At 33.8% G+C, this 14707-nt stretch overlaps 1 protein-coding gene and 1 long non-coding RNA gene across 14 annotated transcripts in view; one reads left to right on the plus strand and one right to left on the minus strand.

The window, feature by feature from the left end:
* Window positions 1–13467, plus strand: part of LOC120533971 — an 89066-nt gene extending 75599 nt beyond the window's left edge. The window contains exon 3 of the long non-coding RNA XR_005634660.1: window positions 12854–13467. This is a non-coding gene — a long non-coding RNA (uncharacterized LOC120533971). The remainder of the gene's footprint in view (window positions 1–12853) is intronic.
* The window catches only part of cadps2 (Ca++-dependent secretion activator 2), a 795011-nt gene that overhangs the window by 45305 nt on the left and 734999 nt on the right, over window positions 1–14707 (minus strand). For 5 of the 13 annotated variants that reach the window (XM_039761130.1, XM_039761137.1, XM_039761132.1 and 2 more), the window contains 5 exons: window positions 8555–8710; window positions 3297–3444; window positions 2346–2363; window positions 828–902; window positions 89–172 (listed from right to left, as the gene is read on the minus strand). In XM_039761130.1, coding sequence (XP_039617064.1) covers window positions 89–172; window positions 828–902; window positions 2346–2363; window positions 3297–3444; window positions 8555–8710 — 481 coding nt within the window. The remainder of the gene's footprint in view (window positions 1–88; window positions 173–827; window positions 903–2345; window positions 2364–3296; window positions 3445–8554; window positions 8711–14707) is intronic. The other 8 variants (XM_039761141.1, XM_039761136.1, XM_039761140.1 and 5 more) reach the window with 2 other exon arrangements.

Genomic DNA, 14707 nt, shown 5'->3' on the forward strand with positions numbered 1-14707 from the left:
AAATGTGTCAAAAAGAAAAATAAAATTGTGTTTGTTCACATATATTTATAACCCACTGACATCATCACAGGAGGAAATTAACACTTACAGTAAAAGAAAGTATGGAAGAAAACAATGTGCCTTCATCATATCTTGATAGCTTGGAAAGGACTCCTTCCAACACAGCAACAAACTGGAAGACATATTAATTTAAGCTGGTAAGCTGCATACTGTTTAATTAGATTTTCTGCGATGAGTCTGTCCTAACACCAAAAAATTAGCATTTTTTTACAGTAATTGCACTTTTGACTCCTTACTTAAAACCGCTAAGTGACTCTTCCATGATTTGGTTATGCGATTTACAACTGTAATACCAAAACACTACTGGGCTTATAGCCTTATTATCTGTCGGCGTATAAAACAGTCATCTTCTTTCCCTTTGTTCACCAGTACTTGCTACTAACATTTCCAGATGGCAAAATAAGTAGTTACTGCTAGATTCAGCAGAGAAACTATCAATTTTCAGGACAAGAAAAACAATGGAGGTTTGAGGAAAACAACTGTTGGTATTTAAAAATGAACACTATACTTCTTGTCTCTTTTGTTCTTCACTGACTAAGCTTCCTTTTTAGAGAACCTTTTGAGTCAAAGTAACTAAGTGATGGAAATTCTATCACCGTCATTATGTTGAACATTTATTAAAATGTTATGCGATACTAATATTTTGATATCATAATTGTGAAAGACTACATTCATATCAAATTGAAGCCTAAATAATATAAAATAAAAGGTGCATCTTAGCTGGTTTTGAGTAACAATGATAATTTTGCAAGATCCATTAGCAGTACCTTTGAAACCAACAGGGAAATCATCTCTTTAAAGGCATCTTCAATTAGGTCATCTATCGTCGAATGGTACTGTTGCTGAAAAATTGAAGAAAAAACACAAAGCATATAATCAGCAAGGATAGTGTTTGTGAGATATTGGTGTTATTATGGTGTCTAGAAAAAAACTGGAGAAAAAAAAAAAAAACTTCTCTTGCAATAGGTACTGAGGTCTGCTATTATGAGCACTATAGTACCAAAGCTCTGAGCACAATCCACCCACCCAGTGCCTTTTTTTCTACATTCAGTGCTAAAAATCTTCCCATGTACACTGTTGAGTTAAGCAGCTAATAGGCCTATTATGAGAGTGAATTGAGTTCCCGTTCTCATTCAGCCGAAGGAATTTGAAGGATACTTTTTGTCTTCTCTACAATTAGGAAAGCCATGTATTTTTCTAAAAGACAGGTCCAGCTGGGAGGACGAAAGACATGCACAAAATTCAATTAATGCAACATTTCATGTCTGATAACTGTTATTCACAAGTTATTTAAATAGTGCTAGCAAAAAGAAAAAAAATGCTACAGTGAAAGAAAATCAATGGTGCAGGCATTGCAAGATAAGTTTCACACTAACACAGCACGCTAATTTCATATGGTATAAGTAAGGAGGAGTACAATTAAAAATGTTTTTCTATAAAGATAAATGATCTAAAATAAATACAATAAATGATTAGGTTATCCATATTAGTCCCTACATTTAACCAAACATGTTTGTAAAAGGTAGTGTTTTAAAAATGTATTGCATTTAAAATGACCTCTGAAAAGTTTACGATATACCTCAAGTAATATTACAGCATTATCATTTGCTTTTATCTTAGCCACGCTTAATTCTTTAGTTGTGCTCAAGATAAAGTAAAAAATAAACACACTCTACTAGAAATGGTAGGGTGGTTGGTTTGATTTACTTGCTTTAAGTAACACACCTTGAATTGGATTAGTTGTTATATTCATAGTTCAAGGTTATGTTAAACACTGATAAATGCACACAGTATGCAAAAACTATGAATATTTTTGAGTTTCAAATTGCTTTATATTCACAAAGCTTAATTGTAGAAAAAAAATGAAAATTGTAAAGAGCACACAAATTGTATCTTTTGCATAAAATACAAACTTACTTTGTAAAATTATAGTACTTAGCTCAGCCTACCAACTTTCAGATCTGTCAAATGCTTGTCTCCAAAATTATAATGAAGAAATGTATGCTTACTTTTTTAAATAATCTTAAACCTTAACCCAAACAGTACCACAAATTAATAAAAATGTCTACATACTTCCAACATTTGTTTTAGTAAACATCGAACAGGCGGAATGTATTATTTGTATTCATTAAGTAGGTAAGGATCTTTCACAATATTATACACCAGAAAAAGAACAAATTATATAAAATAAAAATGCATTTGTAACAAACACCGCTTTGTGGTCTTTAAGCACACCTCACATGATGGAAAACAGAGAACATAAAATAAAAAAGTTAGCCACTTACCCACTGCTTACCAAACTGCTTTCAAAAATGGCATGGAATGAGAAAATAAGACAGAACACAATATGAATAACATGGTGGGTGATGAAATGAGTGTGAACATCAATGACAACATGGAGAAACAAGTCATGGACACATAAAACATGCACAACCAAGTCACAAATTGTATGTATATACGAGACAAGGGGCAGCATTACTGCATTAAGGAATATTACATAGCTACAAATTAATTATCTAATTATGTCTACATTTGTAAACATGCATATACTGAGCAATGTTGTTGGTTATTTCATTTATTATATGTAACTCCAAATTAAAGGAATTCAAATATTCTAAATTAATAAGGGAATATGAAAGACAAGCAAATAGCTGATATTAATAATAATAATGCATTAGTAAAAATGAAACAATCAGCTTGGAGAAAAACATTTTGGTTCAAGGTATCTGGAGAAACTTTAAGAAAGGCCTTCTTTCACTTTGTTAAAGCTTGCAGCTCAGAAGAATGTGATATCTTTTGCAACTCTCAGGGCTTGTATCAATGCAAAGCACTTAAAGGCTGTCTTCTTTTCACAAACCTCTTCAAGTCAATCCAACAGTGCTTAAATAGATTCAGAACTGGTAATTGACTGGGCTACATCCCAAAAACCTTGATGTTTCCACCACCATATATCAAAACACTTCACTACAACTAGTATTTGATGTATACAAGATAAAAAAACAACATTACAGGAATACTGAATCAGTCAATGTCATGTAGATCACTGTATTTTTTCTGTGTTATATAAGATCAAAATATATTAATGAATATACACAAGGGAACAATATATCACAAATAACTATTGATTATATTTTAAGAAAAAAAATGATTTCAATAGTAACAAAGTAAAAAATAAAAACACAAAAAACTGAAAGATAAATACGTAACACGGAAACATGAAAAATTAGTTCACAAACCTCTTGTCCTCCCTCTAGCGTGCAGAGTTTAATACACTGTTTCTTGGCATCCATTAGCACATTGAACATGGTGCAAATAGAGGGAGATACCCTGTATTCTGTTGATTTACTGGCCTTCTGCATCTTGGCTTCAAATGCTACTCTTGTTCTGTTCAAACATAATAAAACAACCTTTATGGCTGAACTGAAGATGTTTTCACATTTCACACACCGTTCATTAACTAATCATTTCATGATTCTGTCATGGTGTGCCTGGCTGGAAAGAGGTTTCCAGAAACAAAGTTACAAGATGGCAAGACAACAATCACTTTAGCCTGAAGAGAGGACTTGCAAGTGTTCAGTGTAGGAACACAGGGGCTACTAAGGAGTGTAAATCCCTGTACATATGTTGTATGCCCTAGAACATCAATAGGCAGGTGCACTTCTACTAGAGGAAGTTAAATGCTGCCTGGGAGGACACATGCAATATTTCTCCAGGCAAGAGAACAAGTGACAAAGATGCCTGACACACTGTTAAGAAAGAGTTACAAGGGCCACAGAGTGTTGGAGGTGGTCAAAACATGTCAAACAGTGGGAGACAGCCCATTGTACCTAATAAGGAGAAATGGGACTAGTTGTCCTTTCAAAGTTGACAGTTGGTAGGAGGTTAGATAGAAACTTGAAGACCATTAGGTGGCAGCACTTAGTTCTGAATTGGAAGGACATGGAGGATGACTAAAAGACGAGGCTTTCCAAGTAGAAATGCTGGCTTATGGGTTAAGAGTCTGTAACGGTTGCTACAGGGAGTTCTAGCTTAGCGTGCCTCTAGCAACACTAGGACAACCCCTGAATCCTGAAAGTTAATCCACATTTTGAATTTGGGTTTAACAAAATGCCTTAAGATGAAAGTGACTTTGAGTGTAACATCAGGAGTTCAGCTGCTAGAAAAACACAAATGGTTGACAAAATGGGGAGCAAGAGAAATAGAAAGTAGTAGAGAAACAGGAGCTGAGGAACAGAGTATTTGGCTTCTGTTGGCCAAACAAGACGTAACACCAGACACATCTATTTAAGAAGCTTTGGAGAACCAACATATGTTCTTGCTATTTTCTTTACTTTTTACTTTTGTTTTCTCGACCTTTTTTATCATTTATTTCTTAGGAAAAGTGGCAACTTTGTATTTCATTCAATTTCTGTACCATTTTGTCACGAGTGACCCATCATTTCACAATATAAAGATTGTTGTATATTTCAATGAAAATAATCATCTCCATACAAATGACATACATGTAAAGTAGCTCTTTTTTGTCCTCCTGCTCAATTGACCTTATCATCGGACTTGTCTTTAGAGATGTAGAATATGATATTATATATAAGGAGATTTTCTACTGATTATATATCTATGATATGTAAGCTCATATTGATTTATTTTTTAATAATTATTCATTATTATTCTTACCTAATTTGTTTTTCTTTTCTTGTAACTACTTGTTTGATATCTGGTAAAGCACTTTGAGCTGCTTTCTCTGTATGGAAATGTGCTATAGAAATAAACATTTTTGTTACTGATGTAAAAGCTTTAGCTTTGTTAACCTGTTTAGACTAGCATAAGATGAGTATTAGAACCTTAAAAAGGTGGAACATAAAGTGAAAATCACTTGCTTAGCTAACATCAACCCTATGAATTGCCAAGTATCACATCCAGACACATAAATGTTAATTTATTTGCTACATGACTCAACTGCTTTATCCCTGACTTTCACAGTCCTGTGTCAAGATGTACTCTTTTTCTCTTAAATGCATTATCTCTTATTTAGCAGAAAAAGACATTAATGCATGTTACACTACACATCACAAGGAAATCTATAGCATTTAGTTTTGTTGATATCAGTGACAATTTGGAAAACCTGAGATTTGGTCTTCTTGGGTCAACACTTAGGACTATTTGTTTTCTTAACTTACTTGGGTAGAACACTCATCTAGTCTTGACATGAACTCTGGCTGTCTGCTCTGTAGTGCAGAAACCAGTACTCCATGCTATATCCTAGAAATACCCCACTAAATACCTTATATCATACATGTTAATTTTCAGATTTTGCAAGTAACCAACAAATTTATTTAGACTTTCATTCAGTTTTTGAAGATTATAACAGCTTCTACATGATTTCCACCACCTTCTTAAACATTCTACCTGTTGAAAAGATTCAGTCTTGTTTATACTTCAATCCGAGCACAAAAATTGCCAGATGGTTCAAGATAGTACAGGACTATTGAAAACACCTTTCCATTACACCAGCATAATTTAAAAATTGAATTTAAAGCTCAGTGCTAGAAACTAGAATGTATGATAGTATACATCTTATTTTAAACCTCTGCAGTGGTTTTCTGTCATGTTGAGAGACTATTTCAAAATTCTCCATTACTTTTAAATAGGTCAATGACTTTAGGCACCTTTGCTGGACACAAAATATTAATATCAGCACTTCAAAGTAAACATTAAGCCTCCTTACCCAGATGAGGTTGGGAGCATGTGCTGATAGCTATACATGAATAAATGCAATAAATAAAAGAGTAAAGATCTTTAGCTACAAGGTTTTTGACTTTTGAATATCCTGATTGCTATTCTGAAAGGCTGCTCATCCTTGTCAACATTTACACACTGGCTAAAGAATAATTTCTTTAATCCTAGTGTTAAGAAAAAAAGCCAACATGCCCGACTATTAAAGGCTCTGTCTAAGAGCTGATTCAGGTTAGGAATCAACAGAAAATACAAACAGAAATTAGAAATAAAGAAGAATGTTCAGCTAAAAAGACAGGCGAAGCGTCTAATGAACTGACTCACTAAGTATGGAAAACCACAGAAATAATTTCCCCTTCTTTGAGCTATGGTTTAAGTGTCCTTTTGAAGTAAGACTTGTCATTACTGAAGCTCTGCTCTGAAATATTTAATTAAATAATAAATAGGTATGCTTTCCAAAGTAATTAAACAGTAAGCTAGAGATATTCAGCTAATTGTATGTATAACTGGAATAGGAAACATAGGAATGTAATTAAAAAAGTTAATCATTCAAGTAAATGTACTTTATACATATTATACATTTTAAATTAAGAATAAGGAAAAAGGAAGCATTGCAAATGGCTGCAAAATGAGAATTTTAAGACTGAAAGGTTGTTAAAAAGGTTGGCCACAAAAAATGATTTAATGGGTGGAAGATTTATTAAATGAGGTATTAACACAGAAAAGAAAAGTAGGATTTCTATCAGTGTTACTGGATTGTAAGACCTTTGTTTTTCTTTTTATTTATAATTTAATTGTATTATATAATACAGTCTATTCATAGAACAGAAAGAAGATAAAGTAGCTTATTATTTTTATATTATGTTTATTTTATTTATTATATTTTGTTTTAGGCCTAAATAAATAGGATGAAACCTTTTACCATGAATTAGATTTTAAAAATTCTGGTTGTTATAGATTCAGGTGTTTCTGAACTTTTGGGTTTCATTGAAGGGCAATAGCAGTAGAGTGTTGTACTGTGTTAGCCATAGATTAATACAGGAGAAAGTAGGGTGAAATGACACCTTTTATTGGCTAACTAAATAGATTACAAATGCAAGCTTTCAAGGCAGCTAAGACCCCTTCATCAGGCAAGGTTGCCAATAAAAGGTGTCATTTCACCCTACTTTCTCCTGTACTGAAGGGTAATGTAGGGTTAGAGACATAAGCTACAGGATGATATAAGCTTCAAGCCCTTTCACCAAGTACTAGCATTAGTGACCTGACACTGTGGAATAAACTTTAAGGTTGTAAGTTACCACTGCCTCCAAATCTCTCACCAATATGTTTGGGACAGTATGATGCAAAGGTACTTTTCTAAAATAAATATTTTACAATTATTATAAGTTCTTACTATCAATCTCCTTCTATATCCCCCAAGTGCTGTGATCCTGCTTCCTTTAGCACAGTCTTACCATAGAAAAAGACATTTGAGTGTTTGAAAAGCTTCAACATCAATGATTATAGACAGCTACAGATAATCATATGAATACATCAGGGTTATGAGTACAAGGATGTGCCATACAATACAATAAAATACTTGGGAAATGTCTGGGCAAACAAATATCCCAGGTACAGAAGCAACTGACTCCGGCATATTACAAAGAACTTTAGGCGGGTGCCCAGAAGATAATTTCTAAAAGACTACCTGTCAAAGTTGATTATTTGGTTTCTCTTCTCCAAAGCCAGCTAGCCATTGTATCTGTTTATTTAAATTATGTCACTAAATGTAACTTAATTTCTAAGCTGATATACTGTATAGCATGTACATTTGTATGAAACATTTGCATGATTTTATACTTTCTGTCAGTTTTAAATATATAAATCAAAAATCTGGAAAAACATCCTCAATATATTTTCAGCAGAAAACTCTTAACAATAATTAATTAAGCTGAAATGAAGCTACCCATCTTGTGTTTATAATTCTGTATACTGTATCATGTTGTTACTTGCAGTGTGTTGTAGATACTAACATCATATTACACTTTCCTGGTATATTTCAACTTCTGTAAAGTGTCTATGGCATCTATAAATATAATTTATTATTAACATTGCTCAAAATACACTACTACACCACAGTAATTGCCCAGGTTAGAGAAGCATTTTGTTATCCTAGCCAGTTAGTTCATCAGATATTTGTTTAGTGGAACTATTAGCATGGTGGATGGGTTGGGTAGGGAGATATCCTGGAACAAACACTAAGTTTGAACTTCATATCATTTACAATGGTATCTTAATTGGAAAAGTACTACACTGAGGAGTGTGAATTTAACATACTTAACAAAACAGTTAAACAGTTAGGTGGAAAATGAGCTCAGGTGAACATCAAGAATAGGCCCGATTCTGACCAACTCCTTTGATGATTGCACAACAGTCTGTATAGTACAAGATTCTTAAATATGCTTAATGCAATTCAGAGTCATTAGGGTCACGAACCTATCATGAAGGTATCAAGCACAAGGTTGTAAAAAACTCTGGATGGGTGCTGGGTCACTGCAGGACCCACTAATGTGCATACCTACATATGACCAATTTAGAAAAATCAATTAACCAGTCTTTTGGGATATGAGAGAAAAAGACATGCAGACAGAAGGAAAATGTGCAAATTTAAACCCAGAATACTTGATCCATGAGGTGGTAGTGCTAATCACTGAACCATATTGCTGTCAAGAAAAAAATAGTAAGCAGCAAATTAAATCAACATGATATACTGATGAATCACCTTTTAACACAGGCCTCCACCATGTCACTTGCCATGAGTTTAAGCCTTTGTTCTAAATGTTGAGCAAACTCTGGCTCAGGCCAGTGCAAGTCATACACAAACTTTTGCAGGGCATCCAGCTTCCAAAAAAGATCTTCTGAAGTAGCTGAGCCATTTCTAGAAAAAAAAAAGAAATCATGAGAGTGATAACAATTATATTTTAGGAAATATCAAAATTATTTTTTAGTCATGCAGCCAAAACACAAAAGCACAAAAGCCACTTATTTAAACTCTAAGACAGCAGGGTGATGAGAAAAGATGTAAAGTTCTTTGAACTGGAGTTCGCTTTAATTTTAAGAAAATCTGATAGTCAATAAAAGGCAGTGACATACATATCCATTAAAACACTATATATGTAGGGATTTTTTGATAATTGTTAATCAGTCGGAAAATAACTTTAAATAGTTTATCCCTTGGAAAAACAAGGCTATTAGTAAGGAACCTTTATTGAATAAGTTCCTAATAGAGGACACTTGTGTTTTTCATAGTTCATTATTATTTCTATTTCAAGAAGCAAGCACACATAGATCTTTGAGCATATGTCTTCAGTTTTTAAAAGGACTCTGATCTCTCAGTGGGACAGAGACCTGAAATTTCTGCATTTGCCCTACTCCTCTTCAACACATGCCATTGAATATACAAGATCTATCAAGCAGATGGGAACATAGTACTGCCTCCATCAGCATGACCCCTCATTGCTCCATGAATGGACTTAGGTCAGTTGAGCAGAATGTGCTTATTCCACAGTGGAATTTAAGCAGCAGTCTCTTCCATGAACTTAATACATTCAGTCAATTATTTTTTTCAGATACAATACTGCATTTAACAGATGCATTTTATATGTTATGCACTTTCATAAAATGCAATTAATTTATTTATTTTACCCTAAGTTGATATACAATTTCTGGACATCAACATAAACAAATTCATCAAGAATAGTGACAGTTTTACCTCCAACAGACAGTTACAGATGGTGTGTAGCTATGTTGGATATGTAATATTCAGTAAGATCTGCACAGAATATTCCAGAGATTCTGTCAAAGATGAATTTGTCTATACATTATTTACAAAGCACTGTTTGCTTCATTGAAGCTTATATGAAGAACAAGCAAACCATACAAACACTTGTTGCACTGTACGTATTTAAAAGGCAGCCAACTGCACAATTCACTAAACATGCAACAATAAGCAAAGGGAAATCAAAAAAAAAAGTGGTCAACTTTCAGCCTTTAAAAGACAGTTAGCTTCATAAGAGGATATTTTTCTATAAATATAGATTACAATGATACAATGTAATTAAGACTGTGCCATAACAACTCCCCTCCTGGCTAATTAAAAGGCATTTTTTTGCTCAGCAAGGTTCCCCAAGTCCCTGGTCCCTTCTGTACTCTCTGCTTCAAGTGGCTGTGCCAGCAATTCACAAAGCTTTCCCGGTTCTGTATGGATATCCTCTGAGCAATGTTCCCAGTGGAATCTCAGAGCTGAAAAACACTGTCTTGATAAATGACTCAATACGTTTCCAAAGCTTCAGAAATGCACATTTTAAAGCATATATATGTGTGTGTGTTTGTGTTTATATATATATATATATATATATATAAATATATATATATACTAAATATATATATTAAAATATATATTATATATATTATCTAAGAAGCTTGAACAATGTTAAAACAATTGCATTTTTACTTTTTTCAATAAAAGATATTTCACTGGGAACAAATTTCATGCAAAACAAACAAAGAACAAAAAACCTAAGTTACACATACATTCACTATAAAAGAAATATCTGCTGCCACTGACTGGACCCTAAATAACAACTTATGAGGTTTTTAAAAAGCTCCAGAAGTAATGAAAATCTATTGTTTTCTGAACATCTTATGTTTACAGATAGGTTCACTTTACCCCTCACAGTCATGAGTAAAGATGGAATTGCCTCACTGGAGTAAAAGAAAACAGCATGCGACAATCAAACTGCTATGGCAAGGCACAACACTGGCTGTGCACCGCATTTTTAAAGTGACTACAATTATCTGAGTACATTATGCCTCTCTGAAAGCAAGAATGCCAGTGATAAAATCTGTGACTTCCACCATAGCCCAGTAATAAATCTTATTGCCAACAAGATAAGACTTTAGAACAGCAGAAGCACTCATAACAGATGTCCAGCATACAGTTCTATTTACTGCAAGCATAAATCATATTTTTTATTTGGATATTAGATCAATCAACAGATCAGACAGATAGATAAATAAATAGACAGATAAACAGAGATAGGGAGATTTTTTTTTCAAATATTTTTTATTATGTTACAACACACAACATTAAAACTATGATAACAGCAAAATATGTGCATGCATACATTTTCCTGGTTTCCTTAAATGCTCCCAAGATGTTAAATTCTTTAAGTAGTTAAACCATTGTCCTTGCCACGTGTCTGAGAAATAAACATTTGACATTGACTGACATCTACCAAAACCCATAGGACAATGATGCTGGCTAAATCAAAGATCCTAGGAACATCTATTATAGCAGACATTTTGATAGGATCTGCTGTAGGAAAGGTACTCTATATGTCTTTTAACCATTTACACTAAATCTACATTTATGAGATATTACATTCAATATAACACAAATCACTGAAGGATAGAATCAGTACTATATCCCATATTTTTATGTTTAATGACAGTCATGGTACTCAGCCCCTGCTCAAGTAGGACAGCTATATGTTTACAGAAGTAGTCCCTCAAAGTTACTGAAGCATAAAAAAGATAAACAGAGACACTGATAATTTATTACCAGTGGTAACAATGGTAATAAATTCTACCAAATTATGAAAATTATTTGGACTGTTCCTTATACAGAAAATTATTATTTTTCTAATTTTAAGGTAAAATAAGACTCTCTGTCCACTGAGTTATGGAAGGTGGGCTGTGATTCTTCTAAATGAGCAATAAAAAATAAACAAGCAACACAATGTAAAATGTAACATTTCTCGCCAGATGGTACTTCAAATAATGCTATTATAGTTACAATAATTTTGAATCTAAAACTGTCTGGCAAGCAAACGTTTTCTTCTTCTATTCTATTTTAGGTGTTGTGCACTCCCAAAACCAGCTGCATAGCCTAGTAATGTAGCTGCTTGATGACACTGTTCACAAGGAATCAGGTTTGGAGTGTCTCAGCATTTACTGAAGACTTTATTTAAGCTCTGCACTTTGGACATTGCTTACCTTTTTAATAAATATACTATGCATTTTTACAAAATACTTGCTGCTTGTCTCCTCTTTCACCCTAGTCAATCTCGGGTGTGACTATATCCACAAATAAAGAAGATGCCCGTGGCTGCAGGTTCCCTGGGAATCACAGGTTCCTGCTCCTAATACTACTTTGGATAATTTTAGAAATGTTACCTCCAGGTGATGTACAATTTTAATCTGAATTAAACTATGCTTTGTGTAAACTGATCAGGAGATCTTCTAACCAACCGAGTTTAATTCATTACCTGAAATTCAAAATAAAAGATCCCATTTCTAGTATCATCTTCAATTTTCTAAGGGTGGATCCATTAAAATGTGGTCTCTTTGAATTACAAATTCATAAAGTTATAATCTTAAGGTTTCTGTTTAAATATAGGTATGCTACAAAGGAAAGTCAGGGACATTCATTTAACACTATTAATTCCCCAAAATGATTTGAATGAAGAGGTAATCATCTATTAACACCCTGTTTGATATTTTCCATAGGTCTTTACATTTGTTGTAGCTGAAATTCTTGGTTATTTCAATTGTTTTAAAACAATTACAGAAAACTAAGCCAATTCAAGCTGACATGCAAGACTATTCATTGGGGATAATATGCTCTTATTCATGCTAATCTTCAACCTAGGAATTCTATGGCATTCCTCCACATGTTGATTCAATACATGTGGGAGGGATGAGTATGGATCAGTAAATGCAGACCTTTACATCACCAGCATAAAAAAGATACTTTTTGTTCATGTTTGTCACAATCCCCAGACTCTCTGGTTGCTTGAAGGGGCAAATAGGTATGTCTTGGACACCAATAGTAAATGGCATTGGTGTTGATGCCCGTAAAGTTCTTTATTCTAAAGTGAAATGAAGCTTCAGTGCTAGAGTATGTTACAGTTTTATCTGCCTCCTTGTGATATCTGGGCTGGAAGCACAGAAATATCTCATTGGATAGGCAGAGGAGATCTCAGTGCATGTCACATAATGTTTTTTCCTTTTCTTTTAGGTGAGGACAAGAAACCATAAGGGTTTCTAAACATCCAGGATGAACAAGCAAAACACAAGGACAAAAGGCATACCTAAAGGCTCCATATCAGAAATGCCCCGGCCAGCCCATTACAGTGATTTGGTCCAAGGACAAAGGATAAAATTGAAAACTGGAACAGGAGGCAGATAATCTGCTCTGAAGATGAGGAACTCCACCCTGTGCATTCAAAGCTGTGCATTCGATGGTTGCTAGCCCAAGTTAAAATTAACAAGGCTATTGCAAACTTCAAATTGTGCTGAATAGTCCTACTAAGTCCCAAGAGGCCCTTTTCATGTTCAAGAAACACGTTTTATTTTAAATATGGAAATATGGAATGGGTCAGTGCGAGTTCATGTTCAGATGGCCAGTGTGCCCTTCAGCAGTGACACCATGTAAATAAGTTGGGTGCAAACCAAAACTTTTTTATTGAACAGTCAATAGGTACCCCTACTATTCAACTCTATTAAAAAGCTTTTTCTATTTCCAGAGTTAGCAGGACCTCTAGAAGCACAGTTGTTGCAGGGTTAAACAATATAATGCACAATTGTAAAAGATTTTATAGAAAATGTCAAAGTTTAACAAATCCAGTTTGATTGTGTAGAATCCCTTTTATTTATTTATTTTTTTTTGCTGAAATTTTTACTACATTGTTTTATAAAGAATCAGTCCTTAGGATATACAGTACTCTCTAATTTGTTTTATTCATGTTGTAGTGTTTTTGGGTGTATGTGATTTTTCTACAGCTTCTTTAAACATAAATTAGCTCTCTTAATGCTAGCTAACAAATATACTTTGAAAGAATTTTTGTAGGATTGCATTAAGCCCTGGAGGTTCCCTGCTTTTTAAGGTTTCAATAAAATCTTAAATTTTATATTGCCTCAGTGGTTTATCCTACTATTTTATGCAGAGCACTTTAAGCTGCAGCATTTTACTAAAGACATGTTTGGTGTAGGTCTCATTTCAGTGAATTTTAAAGTATATATAAATTGTAATTTCTGTAATTATATACCAAACTTCCTCCATTATCCATTATGATGAGATATGAATTGAAAGGCTGATATTTTTATCTTCTAGATTGCTAAATAGCTCAGGTTTCTCTATTCTACAGTAAACAACTACTTCAAAAAGGTTCACACTAATGATAAGATGTATTGGCAAAAACTATTCCAAACTATATATTCTTCTAGCACAAGAATGTTTAGTGAACTCATCAAACCCAAAAGAACAAATGTAGGCAGAAATGAAAAAGAAAAATCCCACCCCCAACCCTATCCTAAAAGTAAACCCATTCCAACCCAATAACAGAGGCCACAGAGAGTGTCAGAGATAGAAATTCATGAGTAATCAGGGGAAAGAGGCACAAAACACATGAAAGAGAAGAGTCAAGATTGCAATGACAACCACTGCCTATGCAAATCTTTACTTGGCATACTGTGGACTGTCGCCACTTCTCAATGTTCCCAGAAGTTATGAAGAAATTTACCAGAGGCATTTGATGGACAGAGATGACAGTTTAGAATCGTAGCTGCTCCCATGGCATGACGAGTGTAGGGTGTATTGTGCATACTTAAACCGAATATGGTGATAGTTCATATTTCTCCATGATGAGGAGATAAAATAGATTTCCACGATAGAGGGCTATTGAAGGAAGCCATTTTATCAGTGGCTCTTTATTTAGTTTGTAAGACTAGCTGCAGGTTTAATAGTAGTTCTGCTATGTATACTTATTAATAGCTGAAATACCCGGCGTTGCCTGGGTGGAAAATAAAGTGTTTTTTATTTTTTTTAATTGTTTGTAAAAAAAAAATAATAAAAAAAAACACAACTTCAAAA

Source organism: Polypterus senegalus, chromosome 8, assembly GCF_016835505.1.
Source record: "Polypterus senegalus isolate Bchr_013 chromosome 8, ASM1683550v1, whole genome shotgun sequence".
Classification (NCBI taxonomy): Eukaryota; Metazoa; Chordata; class Cladistia; order Polypteriformes; family Polypteridae; genus Polypterus; species Polypterus senegalus.